General features: G+C 38.6%; 2 protein-coding genes across 2 annotated transcripts in view; both read left to right on the top strand.

Moving 5' to 3' along the window:
• Nucleotides 1-1,285: 1,285 nt before the first annotated feature.
• On the top strand, nucleotides 1,286-10,043 carry LOC309694391 (uncharacterized protein; the record flags this gene model as incomplete). The annotated part of the gene is made up of 5 exons (XM_082514461.1): nucleotides 1,286-1,343; nucleotides 4,971-5,202; nucleotides 5,631-5,772; nucleotides 6,596-6,686; nucleotides 8,829-10,043. 5 exons carry the CDS (start codon nucleotides 1,286-1,288, stop codon nucleotides 9,107-9,109), a joined length of 804 nt encoding a protein of 267 aa, XP_082370587.1. The 3' UTR covers nucleotides 9,110-10,043.
• A 1,357-nt stretch (nucleotides 10,044-11,400) lies between these two features.
• Nucleotides 11,401-23,346, top strand: part of lig1 (ligase I, DNA, ATP-dependent) — a 63,307-nt gene continuing 51,361 nt past the window's right edge. Inside the window, exons 1-5 of the mRNA XM_082514816.1 lie at nucleotides 11,401-11,599; nucleotides 12,162-12,224; nucleotides 15,258-15,438; nucleotides 19,459-19,624; nucleotides 21,202-21,339. Coding sequence (XP_082370942.1) covers nucleotides 11,583-11,599; nucleotides 12,162-12,224; nucleotides 15,258-15,438; nucleotides 19,459-19,624; nucleotides 21,202-21,339 — 565 coding nt within the window. The 5' untranslated portion in view covers nucleotides 11,401-11,582. The remainder of the gene's footprint in view (nucleotides 11,600-12,161; nucleotides 12,225-15,257; nucleotides 15,439-19,458; nucleotides 19,625-21,201; nucleotides 21,340-23,346) is intronic.

Below are 23,346 nucleotides of genomic sequence, written 5' to 3' on the forward strand. Positions count from 1 at the left end.
AGTCCTCCCAGATTGGAAGTGGGCCGGCAGACAAACTGATCATTGTTACTCATCTTAACGAAGAGTTTTCCACTTTGGCTCCAATCAAGGTAACAGGACCAATTGCATTATGATTACACTTGCACGGGAGCTTCTGAATTAGGCTGCTCTTTGTAAACAAAATTATTTTTTAATGATTAGTTAAATTTTGACCTTAAATTCACCTACTTAAAAAAAACCCCTGTGAAAATGTTGTGCTTCTCTGAAATAATGATTTCAACTAGTTACCATTAGATTTATGGTGGAGTTAGAGTTGCATTTTTAGGCACTTGGTGCTCTTATGGAGTAAAAAATTGTAATTAACCACCAAAACAACCAATAAAAAGGGGGGAAATTTAAATATGAGAGCCAAAGTCTGCATAAAATTGCACAGCAAGCTAAACTAAATTAACTCTAATTCATCTGCAGTCCTCTTTTGATCCCATGTTTTAGTTTGTTTTTCAATCTTGAAGCGGAACAACTTGGAGCTTGTTTTTGTCTAATCATCGGCCTTAACAAGTGAAACGACTTTGGCTCGTCTCCTGCGGTTTCCTGATAATGTCCCTGTGACCCTGCAGTGATCATGTGTGAGAGCAGTGCTGCATGGGAGAAGGAAATAAAATAAGAGCTGAAGGCAGACATCGTTTTTTTTTTTTTTTTTTTTGTTGCTCCAAGATAAGAGGATATTACAGCCGATGGAAGAGGGCTTATAGCAGAGGAGGCATCATTCAGTTGGGGGAAGAGGGTTATGTGAAGTACTTCTTGAAGAGATGAGTTTTCAGCCTTGCAGGGAAGATGGTGGGTGTCTCTGCTGCTGTGAATCGCCTGGGAAGGTCATTGTGTCTGTGGGCGAGTGATGTGTGTGTGTGTTTATAGGATGAAATTATAGAAAAATATAGAGTATTAAACAATGTCTGCAGGTAAAAATGGTGCTTTCACACATTTAAGCCACTGTAAAACCAGCTATTGAGTCAAATGCAATTCCAGGCACATTATAAACTGTCAGGGCATACATACACATTATATTCATTTACTTATATTGATCTAATATACAATTGGGAGATTGGCTTTGCCATTGATTTAATTTGTGGGTGATGGTGAAAGAATAAGTTGCTGCAATCAGCTGCATTTGTGCTTTGTTGTGATGGCTAATTTCACACCAGATGAGAGGTAATTAATATTTTTTATAAGATATTTTCTTCTCGTTTCTCACCCATCAGTCCAGTGAAGACACTGACGAGTTTTATCTGTTTGTATTTTGTAACAGATGCAGTGCAGCTGCAGCTCCTCAGTCGGTCACCTTTCCTCACCTTATTGGAGCAGAAGTAAGACCGTGTGTGTCGGTGTGCGTTCATCTCAGTTATTTACATATGTGTGGGTAGACATTTGTGTGGGATAGCGTTCATATTTATGTAAGAGTTATTATGTATTCATTCGGTGCAGATCTTATTCGGATGCGTGATAAAAATAGATAAAACTGCGAGAAACAAAGGAATGATATGTCATCATGTCAGCGCCAGCAAGTCGTGCAGTCTTGATGCCACCTTGACCAATCAGCAACTGATACAAGCTGCTCCATTTTGACCTTCGATATTAATATTTAGTCTGTACTTAAGTTAAAACTGAAGCTATAATGTCCATGAGCATACCAGCGTGAACATCTGTCAGTTTTATTTCCACCATCAGTTTACTTACTCGGGGATCTTTTAGGACATTATTCTAGTTAAGCAGAGAAGCTGATTTTGATACCAGTAAACATTCTTTTCAAGGAAGATTAAGAACAAGACAGTGGAGCCAAGAGGGAGTCTGACTAGTTGACTAGAAGTAAATAAAGTGAAGAAGATACTAGCCTACTCACAAGAGGACAGAGAGATGGTCTGTGACCTCATCTCCAGTGATGGGCAAATCCTCTCCCTCATTACCAGACTCTGCTTCCACTACAGAAAGCTTTTCAATAGTATTGAGGAGATCCTCAAAATATTCTTTCCTCTGCCTGGCTACCTCCTGCTGTATACAGTGTAAACAGGAAACTGTTTCCTCCTCCTGAGTCACCTGACAGTTTCCCAGAATTGCATCAAGACTGAAAGTCTTTCTCCATGGTTTCACCAAAATCTTCCCACATGCAAGTTTTTGGCTACTGCCAGAGCTGCACTGGTTGGTCAGTACCTGTCAACTGCCTCCTGAGTCCCAAAGGCTAATCATGCTCAGTAGGACTTCTTCTTCAGCTTGACGGCTCTCTCTTCATCTCCAATGTCCAACATCTGGTTCTGGGATTACTTCCTAGCCAAGCACTTTGAGGCCACAACTCCATACAGCCACCTCAACAATGGAGGTGCAGAACATGATCCATTTGGACTTTATGTCCTCAGAGTCCCTCAGATTGCTACTGAACATCTATTAACCTTCTGGTGTACCTGAACCTATATGTATAGGTTCAGTAAGCCTGTTCAGCATTCTCCCCCACTATTTGATTCAACTCACTGCAAGCTGGAGTTCAGTTCACAACTCTGCTGTTCTTCACCCAAGTGTTCAAAACCTGAAACCACAGATCTAAAATTATGATTGGCCTACAGTCCTCATGCCACCTGCAAAGAACACTCTTAACCTCAGCCATGATGCTTATTATAGACAAGCTGAGGTTAATCGAAGAAGTCCAACAATCCTCAAGATACTGAACTGATAACTAAGCATACCCAACACTGCTCGCTGCCTCTCAACAGGAGCAACTCTAGAGTAGTATGGAGTCCAGCCCCTCTACAGGCTCCAAAGCCCAGGCTGTGCATTGAGGCAAGACCGACTATATCTAGCTGGCATTTCTTGGCCACAAGCGCTAGCTCCATCCCCACCAGAGAGGTGACACATCAGAGCTGTTATTTTAGAGTTTATTTGCTCAGTTAAATTAAAATATGTTACAACTTAATCATCTAGTAATCCATTTTCTAACTCCCCCCCAAAAAACTTGGTCTTAACTTTTAACACTTCAGTTTTTACCAGCTTATAAACTATATTACGTATTATCAGTTACGAACATATTTGGTAAATGGGACATTTTTATCAGCCAACAAGTTAGACACAGCAATTCATGCATGTATATAGTATTTGTATTTGTATTCTATTTTTATCTTATTGTATATTTATTTTATTTTATTCTACTGTATATAGTATTTTATTTTATTCTATTCTGTACAGTTGTGTACTGTATTTATTCTTATTGTATTCTAATTTTTGCCTCATAACTTTTGCACTGTCCACTCCTGCTGTGACAAAACAAATTTCCCACGTGTGGGACTAATAAAGGTTCTCTTATCTTATCTTATCTTATCTTATCTTATCTTATCTTATCTTATCTTATCTTATCTTATCTCATCTTATCTTATCCTTCCACTTTCTATCAAGTTCAGGGTCATGGAGCCTTTCCCAGCTGCCAGAGGATGATAGGCAGTTTACACCATGGATAGGCTGCCAGTCTATCACAGGGCTAACACAGACAGACACACAACCATCTATGCTTTAATGTATTCACGTCACCTTATTAATTTTGTTGAAGTTTACAGTCTTGTCTCAAATAGCAAAGCTTCAGACAGATCCAAGGACAATCTATTTCCTTGTGGAAGAATTTACAGATAACCAGCTTGCAGTAAGAAACCTCTGTAACAGATGAGCATATTTCTGAACCCAAAATAATGAGCTGAGCTTGAATAAGCTTGAAATTATTTTCTCATAGTCGCAGAGTTATTAGTTTGTGCTCACAGAACAACAAAGCTTCACGACCACCAAAACAAATGATGAGAAATATTCATTGTTCGTGCCTGTGTTTTTTTATGACATGTCTGGATGAAACAGAGATTCAGTTAAACTCCTCTACGACCAAAATCCCATTTGCAAAAATCCGTACAATCATTGTGGAATAAAGAAAAAGAAACCAAAGCCTATTGGAGTCACGATCTGATATGGTGATAATAAGATGTTATATTAGGAGCTTCTTTTCATGATGTGCAGCAATTTTTGTTTCAGCAAAAAACAACAACAACTTCCACACAGCAAACTTCATATATGTTTGTTTAACTCTGACAGAGAGGTGATTTATGGCAAATTAGCGTATTAGCATGTAATGTAACGTATGCAGTGGCGTTTTTATTCTGTTACATTAATAGCAGTTTTGAGCTTGTCACAAAGATTAAAAGAATAAAAAAATCCCCAATCTGAACAAAACATGAGACACATTACCTTCTAGATATGAATCAAATAACAAATATTCATAATTAATCATTCCAATAATTACGTCTTCTGTCTTTTTCAAGGTTTTAGTACAAGAAACAGCCACACTCACCGAATCTAACTGGATAAAGTCCACTTACCAGTAATGTGTTATTATGATAGTGTATTTGGCATTAAACTTGCAGTCTTTGTAATGGCCAACAGGGGGCGACGTGTGTGGTTGAAAAAATACATTCATTGTATTCAGTCGGTAGAGAAACAAAAAATAAAAACCTTTTTTTTTAACTTGATTTATAAAAACACATTCCTGGTGAGTTTATGGTCTCAAATGCTGGTTAAAGTTTTATTTAATAAAATCTGATGTCAGTTTATTTTTTTCTAATTATGGTCCCATATGGAGGAATTAGGCAAGAAACCTGAGCATGATTTAAGAGTATGCATGCCCGGTGATCGCGTCCATGTCTTAGTTTAGAAAAACATCTGACTTCTAAAAAATAAAATCATAATGGTCAATTAAATGCTCAGCTCGTCCCATCATTTATATACAGTTTACAGCTCATGTTTGCTTACTTCTCACCTAACTTTAACCAATAATGCAAGATATTAACCCAGCAAATCAAAGTGTGATTTGTGGCTTCCTGAGAAAAATGAATGAGCAACCTTAATGGGGACTCAAACACACACCACTGAATTTTAGATTGCTGACTTTCCTTGTTTCCTAATTGCTTCTCCAGCAGTGCTGTTTCCTGACTGGGCCTACAAACCCACGTGGTCGCCCGGCTCCCGACAGATCCAGCTTTGGCACTTCCTCCTCGAGCTACTGGGCCGAGGCGAGGGCGGGGCCATCGGCTGGGGAGGGGAGTGGGGCGAGTTTGTCATTAGGGACCCTGAGATGTTGGCCAGGCTGTGGGGCGAGAGGAAGGGCAAACCGCACATGAACTACGACAAGCTCAGCCGGGCCCTCAGGTGGGTAAATTAGCATCAACATATTCTGAAAACTTAAGATTTAAAATGAATTTAAGACAAGTAATGTTATAATATACATATTTTCTCATTTAATTTGATTTTGACTTTCCTGAAATTTATTTAAGTTTATTTGAATTTTCCCTGTAATGAAGAAAAAAAGACTGAAATAAAAAAAGTTATACAAACAGACTATATATATATTTAACTGTGAATATGAGTAATCCTTTCTCTCCGTGCAGCTTCCTCCTCAGGCTCCTCGCCAACACATGTTGTCAAATTAAATTTTCAAATCTAAAATGCCCACAGATGCAAATCATGCCACCTGGAAAGCAGCAAAGAAATCTAAAGTGCCCTACAGGAACAGCAAAGCGTACCTTAGACACACACTTCAGAGTGTAGTCTTGACAGAGAAAACATTTTACTTCCAGATACTACTACAACAAACGCATCCTGCACAAGACCAAAGGGAAACGATTCACCTACAAGTTCAACTTCAGTAAACTCATCCTCGTCAACTATCCGGGATACCCACCGCCAGCACCACCAGCACCACCAGCACCGAGCCATCAGGTCATTCATCACGTCTTCACTTCATCTTAAAGGACTTTGTTGTGTGGAAAACTGGCTTCTGGGTTATTTTACACTTTATATAACACTATAAATACAGTGGAGTGGAATAGAACCTGTCATTTGGCCAGTTTTCCAAAAAATGAGTCCTTTAGGAAGAGTTTCATTCCTCAGCACTTTGAAAGAAAATAATTACCTTATTTGATATATAAAAAATGAACCAGCTCTAATAGAAACAATTGCCTCAACTTTATCATTTAATATGAGTTTGGCTGACTTGAATAAAAATCATTAGTGAAATTTTATCATTTAATGTAAAACCAAGCAATTGACTGGTCCTCTAAAGTAGAAGGGAGTCAGTGTGTTAAAGTTATATCATGTTCATGGGCAGCGCAAGGGCTTAGGTTACCTGCTAGCCTTTAAAAAAAGCACCAGACCTTGTTTAATTATTTGATACATTTTGTAGGAGTGGGGATTAGTAGGGAGGCGCTTTGTCTGCTGAGGTAGAAAAGCGCTGCATGAGCAGAGTCTATTTAAAAAAAGTCCTGTTTTGGAATTAAACTCTTAATGTCATATATTCTAATTAAGTTTTTCAGATATGTGTGCAAAATATCAGGAACACCATACTTCAATTAACTTGATTAATGTCTTCATCATCTGAAGTCCCTTTTTCCTTTCAGCTCCAGGTGCTTTGATCCTCCGTACATTAAAAATAAATTAATCTTCACCTGGTGTTTTTGATGTTTTGTGCACTCTCTGTCTGTCTGCACTCTTTGCATTTCAACCATCCTTCCATCTAATTCTTCATATACCTCCATCCCTCCAGCTCGTCCAGAGCGGCTCTCTTCTATTCCCTCATCTCGCTGCTGACAGTGGCCTTCCTCTCTGTGGAAGAGCAGGGTCAGTGATGGACAGAGGTAAGGCACGAGGTCTACAGAGTCCAGCTAACAGATGAAGACATAAAAAGCTGTCTTTCACTGCTCCCTTGCCACAAGGGGTCATTACAGCGGGTAGCTCTGCATGGTTGATATGGCAGAGTTTTTACACCGGATGCCCTTACTAATACAATCCCAAAGGGAATTTGTGTCGCTGGCTGAAATTTAACCAGCAACTTTTCACTCGCAAAGCAAATGTGTCAACCTAATAATATACCACTGGAGGCACCAAGTGATTACAGACACATAATATGAGAAATCTGGCTCTCAAAGAGTCCCAAATTGCAATCTGTGAGAGAATACTTTGAAAAGTCTTTAATCATCTTTTATTTAGACCTTAGTGGTAACCTTGGATCATGGTGTGGGCGTTAAAGAGGCTGTTTTTGAATGGTTTAAATCATATTTAACAGGCAGGCTGGGTGTTTTTTTTATTTATCTATCATCACCTTCCCTCACAGGTGGGATCCCCCAAGGGTCCATTCCCAGTCCACTACTTATTTCACTCTCTATGCTGCTGCTAGGATCAATTTTCAAAAAATATGGAACTTAATTTCACAGCTGTGCAGATGATTCCCAAACATATCTGCTCCTTGAAATGTAAACCACAACCCCCTTGAAGGTCTTCTTGGACCTCTTTGATGATATAACACTGTGGATGACACTGAACTTTTTTAACCTGTATGAGCCGAAAATAAAAAGTGGTACTTTTTGGAGCCCCTAACCTTCACGCCTTCCTTAACAGTCATCTTGACCTTTTTAAAACACCCTTTTGCAAAGAAACAAATAAATGTTATCGTGTGAGCTCGTTTCTTTTTCTCCTTCACTGACTTTGAGAAAATAATTTATGGCTTCATTTTGTTTAGTCTTTATTCGTGCATCACCCTGTCTCCAAAACACTGTAGCTTGACTCCTGAAAGGCACACATTTGCTAGGCGAACGTGCAAACTAATGCTCTGTGGAGCTACTAATGAGACGTGTAAAATTCATCAACTCTCTGCTGTCCCAATAACTGTAGCACTTCTCTTATTAACATCAGTACAAAAGCTGTGCACTGGGAGCTTCGTAGCATATCATGTGCAGGAAGGCCAGTACTTTTGTCCACATAATGTAATTCAGTTGACTCGGGACTACTTCTACCTCTGGATTAATACACATTTGATGTTCTTGTTCTTATATATTCATAACTATTTTGTAATTATTCTTTCCTCTAGTGCAGGAGAAGGATGGTGTGTTTAATGGTAAAATTGTATGTGATTCAATGAAGTCTAATAAAGGCTTTCGAGACCCAGACACACTACCGTAGGTTTCATGGACTTTACTGAGAATTCTCCACTTGATTGTAATCAAGAAAGCTGTAATTGTAGTTTTAGCTGGACTGACATTACCTTGCCTTTCCACTGTCCTCATATTCACTCACTTTCACATTACACAACTCACTATTCAGTTGCTGTAAACTGCAGATTTTTAAACTCCTTCAGCTGCATTTAGTTCAATTTCCAATGAGACGTCATTTTGATGGCTTGCCTCTTCTGTAATTTAATGTATTTCAAGGTGAAACAGGGTGACGTGATGGAAAATAATGCAAGGAAGGAGTTCGATCCTGACCTTGAAGACTTTTCCTCCAGAGTGAATAAATTCATTCAGCTTGAACACGCATGAAAGAAAGTAAATGCTAAAAAATGCTCTGTACTTTGCACCTTGGAAGTTTTAATACTGCACGTTTCCTAGAAGATTGAATTTATGTGGGAAAGATGTTAATTTAATGTTCATTTACATGTCGTCATCCCCCCCCCCCCCAAAAAAAAATAAAAATAAAAAAAAATCCAGAAACTTACGGTTTTACTGTAATATCAGTAAATAGCTCATAATTTGACATTTTTAATGAAGATTTAGACTCAAGATTGCTGTTCTTCTTTGTGTTTGATCTATTATAGACTTAAAATATTCACTTTAAACAGTTAGTTTAAATACTTAGAACCAGTTTTAGGTTCCCCCTGAATGGCTTTAAAGCCCGTTCAATGCATCAGAGTAGTGGTATTAATAAATCACTATGTGTTTGAGCTCTGCATGTGTCTCAGGGGTTACTTTTCTGATTGATTTGACTCTCACTCTGATTCCTGACAGCGACTCAGCCTCTGCCTCACCCCTTCCTGCTCCCGTGCTGCCTTCCTGAACCGCTCCCCGTGCCTCGGGCTCTCCACGGCCCTTTCCCCGTCATCTCCACCCCTGCACGGCCAGGAGTCAACCTGAGGGAGCTGGGGGAATTGAGCCTGAACGCTCGCTGGCTGCACAAGAGCCCCGCAGGGTGGGATGTGAACCATTACGTCAGTCGGAGCCTGTATGAGGGAGCGAAGCAGACCCAACTTCGAGATGAGGAGAAGGCAGCAGGGAGACGGTTAGAGTGACAAAGAGAAAACAAGCTGCAACAGATGGACTGCTTTCCCTCCTCAAATCTCTCAAACACAAGCTTTTTTGTGTGTTGTTTGAGCTTGTTGTACAATAGTTTATTATTCACTACCTGTGGTTTAAAATGCACAGACTTTGTGGGCTATTTATTTAGTTGGACCATGTTGTCTTCTTCTTCTTCATTTTTTTATTTTTTATTTTGCATAGAAATATTTATGAATCCTGCTTTTCTTCTGTCAGCACTTCACGCCACAGTAGGGGGAATGCACTTGTAAACAATTAACTACATGACACTTGTGTTTGGGTAAATAAAGCAGTGCACTCAGCTTGCATTATTTAGCTGTTTGTCTAGCATTTCACCAGCCCCCTGCTCCAGGCTTCATGAAAATAATACGAGCTCCATAAATGATGCATTCAAACAGGCCCAGGGAAAATCCTCTTGAAACGGTGGCTTTCGTGTAGTCTTTGCAGTGTCATTTCCAGGAGCCGGTGTTGTTGCAGTTACCACCCCGACACAACAGGGGGCAGTAGCGTCCTTGACAACTCATGAACCTTTCACTACACCCCATTTTCCCGGGAGAGCGCCTAAGCGGAGAGATGTAAAACAGCAGAGGTGCCACTCTGATCAGTAAAGATAGTACGCGTTATATTTGAGCTACTATTTATTTTTCCTGATATTAAGTTGTAGATTTTTTAAGGGGTGTTGTTAATATTGCTCTAAAGCAACATTATGGAGCCTTCAGAGGAATCTACATTTGAAGCATTTTGTCACTTTTTGCTTATATTTTGTTGCATTTAAGTTAAGGTGTTGTTTTTCAAGATATATTCATTTGTTTATTATATGTGTTATTTTTTTTCTTGGAGCATTCACTTGTACTTCTTTATGTTAAAGGATGGGTATGGTGCTATTACTGATCTGGCCTGCTTGGCATAAAACTGCTGGATGAGATGTTCCCTTTCTAAAGCTTGCAATGACAATAAAAAGAAGCTTAGACACACTCGGGCCATTTTTGTTCTCTTTTAGCCCTGTAACCTTTAAAACTCTTCTTAACTGTAATTTTAAGATGCTGTTTTGTCTATTATTTGGCTTTCAGTGGAAAGCATTTGACAAATGGCACATTCTCTGAGTACTGTCTTTGCTTGGGGGTCTTGTAGTTGGAGATTACGACACACTCGATGGGCTTGTCCAGTGTGAATGAACTCATTTTTTATATATCTCAAATATCACATCACTTTTTGAGCTACTCTTCATGTAAAACTCAAAAATGACAAAGAAAATGACTGACAAAAATTGGGGAAAGCTGTTTGACATTCACTTTCCACCACTTTCTCACAGTTTTATGTGTATTTCTTTTACTTGTGGTAGTCCACTTGTAACTTTGTGGTTAATTTGGTGACACATTAACCATCAGGACACTCTGGCCCTTCAATAAAAGCCAAGCTTTACTTTTGAATATTACGGATTGTAATAAGTTGAGAAATATTTTCTGAATATCTGCAGAAATGAGATTAAAAAGGCTGTGCAGATCCCCATACAGAGGGCTCATACTATCTTTAAAGAGGGGTCGACACCCCTGGTTTGGAATGACTGTAGGTTTTCAAACCTTTTTTACCCAAGATCCACCAAAGGTCGAGGCAAAATGTCAAGGCTCATATTCATGTCACTAAAAAAATAGCCTCTATCTCTGCTGGTTCTGCTGTCAGATCAAGCCCCCTTTACTCTGCGTTGCTCTACCAGTTTATATAACTGGCATTCACCTCCTTATCAGACTGACCCTGGTTCCCTCATGCCTTTTTAGCTTGCTTGGCACCATTTTGGCAGTGTAAATTGCAGACTTTAAAAGTGTTTTAGCTTTTCAAAATGTTCTCCTCCTCATTATGAGTCATGGCCTCTGATGTGTACTTGCTGGGAAGACTGAAAAACACCAGGAATTAAATTCAGGTACCATTTAATACAGATTGCATTGGGAAACATGCAGCCATTGCAAGAGAAGTCTGACAAAAAATTTAAAGTACTATTTTTTATATACCTGCATGAACATAGCAAACCATTAGCTTTGTTATATTTTACTCATCTTGTCCATTCCATAGTGAGTTGTATACTATCTTAACAGTAGCGTACAAGCTTTGACTAAGCACAGTCACATCTTATTAGTAGCAACAGAGTAGTTTTATTCAATACATGTTGTGTAGCGACAGTAAAAATATATTTTTCTTTGGGTAAACCAAGTACGTGAGTGCGCATGCGTACCGAGCGGAAACCGCTCGCTTTGGGCTCCCGTAGCGAGTCATCTTCTCCTCTGACAATCTTTGGCTGAGATACAACTTTTGGCGCCGAATATTCCAAGTTATTATTTTGCCCCTCTGCAGCGCGGGAGTTGGTGTTTTCGTGTGTGTGAATGTTGGAGTTTTGCTGCGATTTAAACGTTTGTTTTAACCGGGTATCAGGTGAAGGAAGAGTTTAAAAACAACATGCAGCGGAGCATCGCGTAAGTGCAAGCCAAAGTTTGCAGTTAGCTTGGTGGAAATTAGCGCTAGCTTGACGATGCTTGTGTCTGTGCACTAGAAGAGTTAGCTGTGTAATGAGTGGTGATCAGGCGGGCGGGCGGGGGGTTATGTGTGACTTACAGGGGGTTACACTAAAAACAAAAAAACAAAAACATGTCCGTTTCGGTGTTAATCGGACTACCTGTAAGCTAGCTTTAGCATGTTTTTATCTGCGTCACTTGTTTGGAAAATAGGGTAGTTTTATCTCCAGCACAGACACAGACGATATCATAGCTATATAAGTATAAATGATCTTTAAAGGCAGGTTATTTTCCTGCCTTATAGAGGCTGTGATCAGTGGAGCCACATTGCTCTAACACTAGATAGCAAAGATGGTAATCTGTGATTCAGCAAGTTTCTAATTAACAGGCAAACCTTTTTCTGTATTATTGTAAAAGTGCGGTCTTATTACCGATTTTTATTACACTTTAATGCACTAAATACAGACACGTGTTGGTATAAACATGTATCAAGCCAGTGAATGCTTGTGTGGTCTTTTTACAGATCCTTCTTTCAGCCCAAGAGCAAGGACATTCAGAAGAAAGCTGCAGAGGAGCCTGTGAAAAAGTGAGTTAAGACTTATCTAGAGTCTGCTGCCTGGAATCACTGTTAATTTAGCTTTGACACTGGGGTGTTTTAAATCTCTCAGATCAATTGAATTAATCTAGACACAAATTATAGTTTGACTCCACATGTAAGCATGCCTGGTCTGTATATAGTTCAGGCAAAGAGTAGGTGTTACCTTATTTAACTAAAGCCTAAAACCTGGAAACAAAAGAGTTAAAAATCATGATCCTGGTGTCAGCTTTGATGTATATGTATGAAAATCCTGCACCTCTTTGTTTTCTTTAAGCTTTGAACATGCTCGTGCTACTTCTGTGAGGATAGATCAGTTTAAAACCTCAGGTTTACCTTACATAGTAATTGCTTGGCCCAAAAAGTCCCATCTTATTCAAAGAATGAAGATTCAGACTTTGCATAACGTGATCACGGTGCAGTCAGTTAAAATTTCTGCATTGGCGGCTGCTGCTGTAAAACCTCGACTGTTTAAACATTATACCTTTTTGTTAAACCTTCAGAAAAACCCTTTTGTATATCTTTTCTAATTAGACTTTTGTTCGTTAGTTTTACTGTGGTTATTTACACCGGTTTCTCTTTGTTTCTCATCTTAATTCAAGCCACAGCTGAGTGTCTTTGATTTTTAATAGAGGTGCAAATGCACACCTATTTCTGGCACTTGTACTGGGAAAAGGACTGCAGAGCAAAAGTAATAACTGTTAGTGTTTTTTATTAATAGTTATTGTCTCAGATGTCTTGTTTTCATAATAGTTACATAGCCTGAACTTAGAAGAGTTGGCTTTTGTTTTAGTGGAGTTTAATGTACTCACTCGTAACATAGTCACTGCATCAAGGCCAATTTTGAACCCTTAAAACTTTTAATTGGGCTGCAAATTTCCTTATACTTGGACAAACAGGGCTATTTTAAGGAATAAACCACATAATAAAACTGTCATATTATCAGAAGGATGGAGATTTTTACTGCCTATAATACAGTTAAAATACCTGCATTTGTATTCAGGCAGAAGCATAAAGCGAGGTGGCTGATACGGCGCATACTGATACCATTTTCAAACATATTTTTGTGTTGAAAGCCCACCCACGCGTGGCGTATGTGCAGTTATCTTCGCTGCTGAGTGAAACGTTGTGTCCAGTTGTTCCTATCAAAAGATGAAGAGACGAGAACTTCAGTTTCTCATCTCCGAGCTGCTTTGGTGATAAAATGTTCATTATCTCTAGACTCTTTAATCTTTTAAGTACGTCTTAAAACTCACTTTAATTGACTTTCCTTTCTGTAATGATCGCCTCATCATTGCTTTGACCTCTTTTTACGAGTCTTACTTTGATTTTATAGGTTTTCTTTTTATGACAGATTTTACTGTTGACTTGATCCTGTAAAAATGCCTAATATCGCACCTTGTGGGTCAACATTACCACATGAATTAACCTTAAAGTGTTCTTTTATGCTTTTCCTTGTTTTCTGTTATTAATATACTGTTAAAATGGTGGCTGTTTATATCAAATACAATTAGAGTTTTGAATAATAAAGTCAGCGTTAATGTAAGTAGTTCCTGTAAACCGGCTCTTTAAGCCTTCTGTTTGTGATGGGCGATCAAGTCTCCTAAAGGTGGCCTTTTTAAATATTGCGAGTTTAAAACAGTTTAAAACTTAACAAGTTTAAATGAATTTGTCAATATTATATGAAGAAACAATGGCTTTATGTCCTAAATATCTACAGAGAGAAGATATTTTAGCTCAAGTTGAACAAGGGCTGCACTGTACTTTTATCTAATACTCTGTAAAGGTTTGTGTATTCAGTGTATCTTTAGCAGTCAGGCAGGTTATTAGTGCTTGTTTTTTAGCATAGCAAAAGACCAAGTCTGTTGAGGAAATTAGTGTAGCTTAAAAAAGAAGTATCACAGTTTCACATATCTGTAAACAATACACAAGTTAGCAAAAAATACTGCCCCCTGGTGGTCACAGCTTTAGTTAAACTTTGCAGAAGCTCATTGCAAAGTGTACCTTTAAAAATATATAAATAAATGTAAAAGGAGTGGGAGACCTGAAACAGCTTGTTTCAGACAGATGATGAGCTCCAAGGTCCAGGTGAAGCTAAACAAACGGGGTCGAGTGTAACCAATGACCCAATTGGTGCTATACTGCACCCCCCCCCCAAAAAAAAGAAGATATATAGATATATATAGACATGCTGGCCTGTTTGGGTCAGTGATGGCATATGGCATGTCCAGCGTTCAGCTGTAAAGCACACTGACTAAAATAAACCCTGAATGACGAATACTTATTTTTCTTTGTTTGTTTTTTTCAGTGTTTTCACATTAAAATGTAAATAAAAGTCATCAAACAAGCTGTTTGCACAGCTTCTCTCGCACAGCTGGTCCCCTCTCTCTTGGAAGCAGTTATTCCAGCAGCAGAGTCTTTATTAATTTTAAAGTTTTAGTTGCTGATTATTTTATGCATATAGATTATCTCTAACTATAATAAATAAAGTCTCTTTCTGTTTGTTTGTGAATTCTTTCTACACAAGCAGTAGTTAAGTATCCAGACTTCGTACACAGATGCATCTTAGGACCCTAAAGGTTTCCATCTATATCATATCCTATGTTGTCATCGTGATGTCTGGCAACCACCCACCAAAAATGCTTAATTGATCTATAACACTTTATAAAAGCATCATTTTAATTCTGTGATGGTGACATCTGATTTATCACAATACATATTATATCATGATGCTATGCAGGTTGCCTGGCAACCACCTAACAGTGGATTACAGTGATAGTAGAGCAGGGCATGCACCGTTTAATATAAAATTTATTTTGATTAAAAAAACCGGCCGTGTTAATGTAGATTCATTATTTATAAATAATAGGCTATATAATATGTTGACCTGTGAATCATGCAAAGCTACTCAAGTAAAAGCACAGAATAAAAAGTATTGAGATGGAAATAAGCCCAATAGGTCCCCTTTAGTGCTTTATTTAAAATTTGTGATATCTGTTGTGTGTTTCTGTGGTTTATCTCCAGGCCTGTCAAGAGTCCACTGAAGGTGCAGAACGGTGTTCAGGAAGCAGAGTCGCCCATCAAGAAGGTTGTGAAACGCTGCCGTCAAATCCTGGACAGCGATGATGACGAGGCGCCAGTCGTTAAAGAACAAGTTCCCAGCAAGGGACAAGGAGACAAAGAAGCTCCTGGTAAAACAGAAAAGGTAAAAGCGACATGTGGTTTTATAACTGGGACGTCAGAGTTCATTTAATCTGTTGCATTCAACATATCAGCTGCAATTTGTGAGTGACGTTTTCACCAATAAAAGACTGACAGATTGATGGGATGTCATGGTGCTAAAGAAAAAAGCAGGCATGCTTTGTAGAAACACTAAACAGTGTGTTACCCATCAAATGCTGAACGAGTGTAATGAAGTCTCTTAGGGCTCCTGTAGGCATATCAGTGCCTATTGTTGGTTTGGTTATGGGGAAAAACAATGCTACACAAAAGCCTAGTAATTGTATGGTGAATCACAATGTTGAATACATTTGTCAATAAGCCATGTAATGAAAAGACCTGATTATCAGCTTTGGCTGTCTTTCAGCCACCTGTTGTTTGATAAACACTTCACTTAACCAGCCTGTTTATTTTGTTTGTTGTATGTTAGCAATTATTCACTATTTGTTGATTGAGGGAAGTGATTATGATGATACATGATGTTTGTCAGGCTGCCCTCACCTCACATCCCTTTCATATGGGTGTAATTATTAATTTTTTGTGACAAGGTACTAATATATCCACTCTTGCACTCTTGGCAGTGGAGCAGCTCCCCCGCAGATAAATGCAGGGCAGCGACTAAAGATCACTTTCATCAGTAATTAATAATCTGATTTGTTATTAGTCTATAAAATGGTAAATGAAGTGTCAAAATACCTTAAGTAATCTTGTGATGCCAAATTGTTTGTTTGCTTGATAATAACTTGGTAAATAATACATTTTCTGCACTGTGCAGTATGGTATTGAACTACTTATTGTTAGGGTACATGGACATTAGAAATAGCCTGCAATGTTGGAGAAACAGCATGTTTTCTCAGGAAACCCTTCATGTGAACGCCACCTTTCCTTCTTAATTTGTAGTGATATGGTTTTATTTGAATCCAGATGTTTAACATCATTAGTTTGCTTGATTTAAATGTAGTTTTTGCTGTTCCAGCTCTTGATGGTCGATGCTTAATAATGATCCGGTTTGCCTTTCTACAGCTACCCCTTGCTGTGGCAGAAGCTGGCTGTTTGTGTTGCTCTTGGCTTTCTGTTTTGACTTCTTCGCTCTTTCCAACTATTATTATATTTTTTTTATGTTGTTGAGGCCAGTTGGTGGGAGATGTGACCAATTCAGTGAGCTGCTGGTGTCTTTATAAAGAAGGGAACCTTCAGCTGGGGAAAGGGGATGAAAATAGTTTAACAAATGATTTTTATTTTAATGTGATTGTTATGTGAAATTAAACACTGTTATTCACGTGTTTATGACTTTTTAACTGTTCAGACTGGTTAATGTTCAATATTGATCAGGTTTGCTTTTATCTGTTTGTATTGATTTCTTTGCTAACGTTCCAACTCCTTTTTAAGACTTCTATTTTTGAGTTTTTATTCTGAGGGAAGTTGGTGGGAGACCAATTCAGTCAGTCCATCTCCAGACTTAAAAATTCCCTCCTCCGTGATGTAAACTAGTTTTAAAGCATATCTCCAGTACCATTGTTACTTATAATGATTAGACAGTATTTATTCATGTAATTATTCTTTTTTTTTTTTTTTGCTGTTGTCAAACGAATTGATGTTCAGTATTGATCAGGTTTGCTTTTATCTCTTGCTCTTAGCTTTCGTTTTCACCGTCTGTGCTATAATTATATTTATAAAACATATCTCTCCTTTGAATGTAATACAGAACATTTCCATAAAATAAGGAGTGGAAAATTTGAATCTCAACAGAAATCTCCATGTATTTCATTAATGTCAGTAACTATAGTATTTGCCTTTCTCTTATCTTTAATGACAGCAGCACTTAATCCAAAAAACTGATTACCTCAGCCTCGCTATCACCATTTCACAAGGACCTTATTGTCAAGTCAGGAGTGGTGCGTTGACAAAAAAGTGCACAGAAAACGTCATGCATAAAGGGCCAAAGTAAATGGGACTCTGAAGTTAAACCATTAGCATTGAGACTAAAGGATAATGCTATTGAAGCCAACAGGATGAGGAGGAGTTCAAATGAGAGCTGTAAATACTTTTCTCCAACCTCTCTTTGTTCCTTTGCGCTATATCAAAGTGAAACTGAACCATACAGCTACAGCTGCCCTCAAATAGCATCAGTAAGCTTGTTCTCTATTTTTGATTGTCAGTGTTGTGAGGAGAATCCCCGCTGATGGGTGCTTTGTGACAGCATGAAGCAAAATTTTCACTGAAGTTTTTCATCTGTTTAAATTGCTGCAAACTCTGATTTCCTCTGTCAGCTTTACCTGGTATCTATTCACCTTGGTTCACCTCATTTCATAGAGTTTGTTTGAATGTAATGTACCCTATATAGACGAAGGTATTAGGTAGAGCAGGGCAATATGACCAAAAATATTTTATCACGATATACATTTGAAAATTTGCGATAACGACATAACTGACGATATAATTGACACTAGACAAAATACTTTACAACTCCACAACTTTATTAGTGCAAAAAACCCCATCAATGTATTTTCACTTAAACAAGCAGCTGTTTTTTATGTGTGTTAAAGTTATATAAAAACGTAACAGTGCAAATTCCTTGCTGACAGTTTAACCAAAAGGCATTTCCAGTGGAAATTGGCCGACATATCCTCAGCATAACCATGTATAATATCCACAAAACTTAAGGTTATACACACACAATACGGTAATATTATGTCGAAGCACAGTACGTATCACTCCGCGAGGCGCCTGCCTACGATAGCCGTAATGCTCCGACAATCCATCAAGCAGTGCGGGTTCGTAGCTTAGCAAAGTCGTACTAAAACATTTGACAGATTTTCGCCGTGTACCACATAAAATCGTTTCGAGGTCAGTAAACACAACCAGAACTCATACATAAGGCACATAAGGGATTATAAGGGGCTCTGTCGATTTTCAGAAAAATCAATCAATCAATAAACTTTAATGTTACTGCCATAGATTCATCAGTACTTTTTTTTTTTTTGAGAGGAGGGGGGAGGTCGATCTTTCACTGTGTTTGTTTGTTTTTTTTTCTTTCTTAACCTACCCCAACCATTTCACCTTGTTTCCCCTTACAAGATGTGATTTAGAGACCCTTCCATCCTCTGAGACTATTGCTAGATGGCCTTCTCTTGACAGGACTGTTGCTGGAGGGAGTCTTGTGTTCTTTATTTAGCTAATTCTGTTATCTGTGACTTTGCTTCTCTGTTTCTCAGAGAACAAAGCCTTTCGTATTGATCTTCTCTCAGTGCGCTCACTTTTCCTCGGCCTGATCGTGCTTTGGATTCAGCTGATCCAGTTTCCACAGCGGTCCATGCTGCCCTCTTGCAAACCTTCACTCTGGTCTTGATTTGGAGCCCTTAGAGCCTGTCTTGGATCAGAATAACCATTTTTACTTCTAAAACTTCTAATTCTCAAGCCATGCCTTCCATTATCACAGTGGTGTTTAAACCCCTTTTAGAGATTCACTTCTTACCATAAGTCTGGTGCCTTCTAAACATGTTGGCTTCATGTCTAAATGAGCACCTGTGTTAATTTTTATGAGCTACTAGGTCAAAATATTCTTCATCATAAAGATTTACAAAAGTCCTAAGATGGGTCCTAAAAAATCTTGAAGGATTTAAGGATACTTTTAAAGCATAGGTTATTGGTTGCCAAAACGTAGTTCAAAAATTAGAAACTGCATGTCTTCATCAAATTACTTTATTTCACATTCAATAAACAATTTCAGCAATAAAAAACTAAATAATACACAGTACTCGTATTCCTCAGCAGAACAGGCCACATTTTGGATGAGCCACACAAACAATCCACAGCGATCCAAATGATATTGTTGCAGACAGCTGGACAATTGTTGCTGTCACTTCCTTTTCATTTTCAGTAATATCTGTGGGTGATGGCGGCCATGCAAACAAACCATGATCTGCAGTCATTTTGCCTGTTCAAGCTGTTGTTCATGCCGCCTCTTGTCATAATGCTTACCATCACTCGTGCTTGTGTCTTTCAGAAGGATGATGCGTTTAAAGCCGTTCCCACCCCCCTGTCTCCACCATCGACCCCAGCCACGCCTGTAACCCCGACCACCCCTGCCACTCCAGCCACCTCTGCTTCACCGGGGACCCCCAGCACTCCCAATTCCGTCTCCCCCACTGGGATCGTCAAACGCAAGACTGGTCAGCATCTGAACAGATTTTTATTAACTTTGTCTTAATTAAGCTGTTTCAGAATTGTGCTTTTCAGCTCGTTTTCCAAACTTGCACCATTTTGAACTTTGACACCAGCAGAGGATTAATAGCTTTCCTGCCTCGAGCTGTTTTATTTGATTACTTGTTAGCAGGCGCCTAATGGCTCCAAATACTCATTATTTCACAATGAGGGAGAAAACAGGAAATTTATCTCGAACTGAATGCATAAGAAGTTTGTTCACCAGAAGCGGCGAAGTTCATTTTTCACCCTTTTCTTTCATTTGTCTTTCCACACTCTGGACTGCCTTAGATTGACAACCACAAGACTAGACCGTGATTGCGCTATCATTAATCATCATCATCTGCTGCACCATGAGTACACCCTCCTGGAGCCTATATCATTATTTTTCTGCACGTCTTTGCACTGTGATAATAATATTATTACTGCTATGTTGTCTTAACAGTGCATCGTTTGTGCTGACTGGGAGTTAATCGAACCAGCAGAGCATGTCGTCCTATTATTGCAGCTGATTGTCAGTGTTTATTTGGGTGCTTTCTTGGGTTTGCAAGCTTTAGAAACTTTGGGCTTTTTTAAAAAAAAAAAACAGCATAAACATATGTAGTGATCATTATTTTATAGCCGCAGTTGGTACACAGCAGCTTGAATGTTTCACATCTGCAAGATAAAACTGAAAGAGAGCTGCTGTTTCTTGTTTGTAAATTCTTAATCAGATGATGTGTAAATATCTGCATTTAAAATGAAACAGAATGGCCTAGTTATTTATTTTTTTTACATGGCTCTTTGTCGTTGCTGTCTTTCCCATATAACACCAGATACGTTGGAGTTTGAACAGAGAATTTAAGCTGCTTAGAGTTTTCTAGCATTCCAGCTTTGTCTTCATTTGAGAAGCACCTCCTCTCCCACTTTGTTTCCTTCATCCTAGTTTTTGCAGCAGTAAAAGTGTCTCGTTCTCTTCTCATCGTCCCGTTCTCTTTGTCTTTGATGACTGCAGTGTTTGCTTTCACCAGTGGTGCGTTGCCACAATAAGAGCCCCGCCACCATCACTGCTGGAGAAAACATCACATTAAAGTAACTCCCTAATTCGACCAGAAATTGCATTCTTAATGTCCTGGGTTAATGCTTTCATTATAATATCCAGAAGAAAAACATCAGCACTGCTACCTGTGCTAGAACCTCTAACAAGGGCCAAAACAGAGGCGGATGTGTTACCAAAACTGAAATTGCCCTCGAGCACCACTGCTGCATAAAATTGCAGGGTAATTTACACTGGGACCGTAAGCTGCTGTGCTGCATAATATTCTTCAGGATGGAATTAGTGTTTTCATTAGCAAAGTATGTATCTATGATTCTCTCTCCCTTTTTTTTCTCCTTCTTCTTCTTGCCCTACATCTGCAACAAGAGAGCAGACTCGTCCTGTTTTCATCTCCTTATTCTCTTACTGTTTGATCCCGGCATGATTTCAGCTGGGATGCCTCCCACTTTTTTTTCCTTTCTTTTTTTAAATCATGTTCTTTTAATGTAATGTCTGTCCTGATATGTGCAGCAAGGAAGATGTTCCCTAAGAGGAAGCTCAACGAGAGTGGGAGTGGCAGTGACAGTCAGAAAGAAGAGGCAGAGGTCAAGGAGGAGCAGGGTCAGCAAAACAAACGGCCACGTGTGGAGACCAGTGCCAGCGGTGAAGGTATGCTTTCGCTTCTGCTGCGAGTCTGATAACCAAGTTTGGCTCCTGTACAGGTTTGGAAAGTCCACGTGGGAGGGGAAGTTGCACAGACACATCGGCTATAAGGGAGAAAAAAATCAGCATGCTATATTAACAAACTCGCACATTATCATTACTAAAATGCAGTTTTGGAAACTCTCAATTGCATCCTGACTAAACACATAAACAATACTTTTTGTTTAGCAGTGTCACACTACCAAACAGCTTATTTTCTTGCTGTACATGGTCTCATCCAGCCATTTGTTTCCAGAAATTTTATGGCCGATTGGGTTGCAATAATAAAGAGCAACAACTTGGATAATTAATTAGATATTAATCACCAGGCAAACACTTTTCAGTTCCAGCTCCGCAAATAAGTGTTTCCTCTTTATTGAATCATGAATTTGAAAGATTTGAAGTGAAAGATTGAACATTTTCATTGCTGTCTCTGCTGTCACAGGGCTCTGGTAAATTGTGGCATGTGTTTTGTTTCATCATGGCCTTTTTCTCTGAGCTTAACGATGAGTGGAGGAAAACAAAAAAAATGTAGCCTATTGAATCAAACAAAGTAATGTCTAGTTGTAGTCCTATAGATGTATGTTGTTCAGAGAATTCTGGTACAGTGACGAAGTGACAATTTCTGATACTGACAGATAATCTCAAACAATGCAGAAGTGTATTTCCTTTAGTTTTGACTTGTGGTTGAGGACAAAAGCGAGTCACACCCCACAGGATCCCACACAGTTTATGGATGTCCACTTCTATCCGGGCCAGCTAATGTTAGTTCATAACTTAATGCTCAATTCTCTTCTGCAAATAAAGGGCTAAAGAAAAATAGTGAAACAGCCTTCGTGCTAAAACTGGATTACATAGGAGCGTATATGTTCATCTTTTATGTACAGACTACTGCGAGCATGTTAAACTCATTTTACAGCTCCACTAGTTGTAGTTTAACTACACATTTAATCCCTGAGATATCTCAGTATAACAAAAAGAAGTGCAATTTCAACTGTATGTCTCAGTTTTGAGAAATGCTTATGAAGCATATGAAAGAAATCTGTCAGCACATCTCTTTGGATTCAAATAAATAAGAAATTAAGAAGATTATGTAAGAAATTAATATTTCAAATGACAGAAAATGTTTTTGTAGCTCATTGTCCAGACTGTCCCGTGATTATAAAACAGAAACTTTTTGTTAATTTACAGAAAATGTCCTTTTTGTTCAACTGCGTAGTGACTTTACTATAGAAATGTATGGGTTTTTTTTAGATGATGAAAAAAAGGAACTTGTTGCCATTTAATTGTTAATTTATTACTTTACTGTATTACAGAGATGTATTACGAATGACCATGAGGGAAGTCTTTATCAATAAAAAAATAAAAGTTGCAAAACTTTTGAAAATATAATTAAAAATAAAAAAATTATGCCCTCCTTTACCTTTCCTTATTCGGTGGGCCGATTCTGGCCCCTGAGCCTTATGTTTGACAGTCCTAATCTACTGTTATAGTGAAGTGCAAATGGAGAGAAAGGCAACAAAAACAGCCTGAGATTCAAAGGATTGAGGATAAAGGGTAATGATTTCAGTCTGTTACTGCAACTGTAGGAGCTCTGCACTGTGATAAAGCAAAGTTCATTTTTACCATCTGTGAGATGCAAACTGAGAAATTCACCATCCACAGAGCCTGTTTGGCTTTGTTTAATCGGTTTGTCTAAGTTTTGACACAGACGCTCAATAAAGGCAGAATTATGAAGAAAATGGAGCAGCCCAAGAGTGTAGCAGCCTCCACCAGGGCTGAAAATTCACTCCAAAACGTGCATAAATTGATATTAGTCTGTGATATTTTCTTGAGAAGATGAAGGCTATTCAAACACGATGCAATGTCCAGTTTTGCCCTGTCTCACAATTATAAGCAGTCCTTCTAAATGGCCCTGAGTTCAGATCTAATTAATCCTTAGATGTGCTAAATCCAGCTTCTCACAAGATTTTT

The sequence above is a fragment of the Aulonocara stuartgranti genome (genome assembly GCF_965226115.1).
Source record: "Aulonocara stuartgranti genome assembly, chromosome: 18".
NCBI classification, from domain to species: domain Eukaryota; kingdom Metazoa; phylum Chordata; class Actinopteri; order Cichliformes; family Cichlidae; genus Aulonocara; species Aulonocara stuartgranti.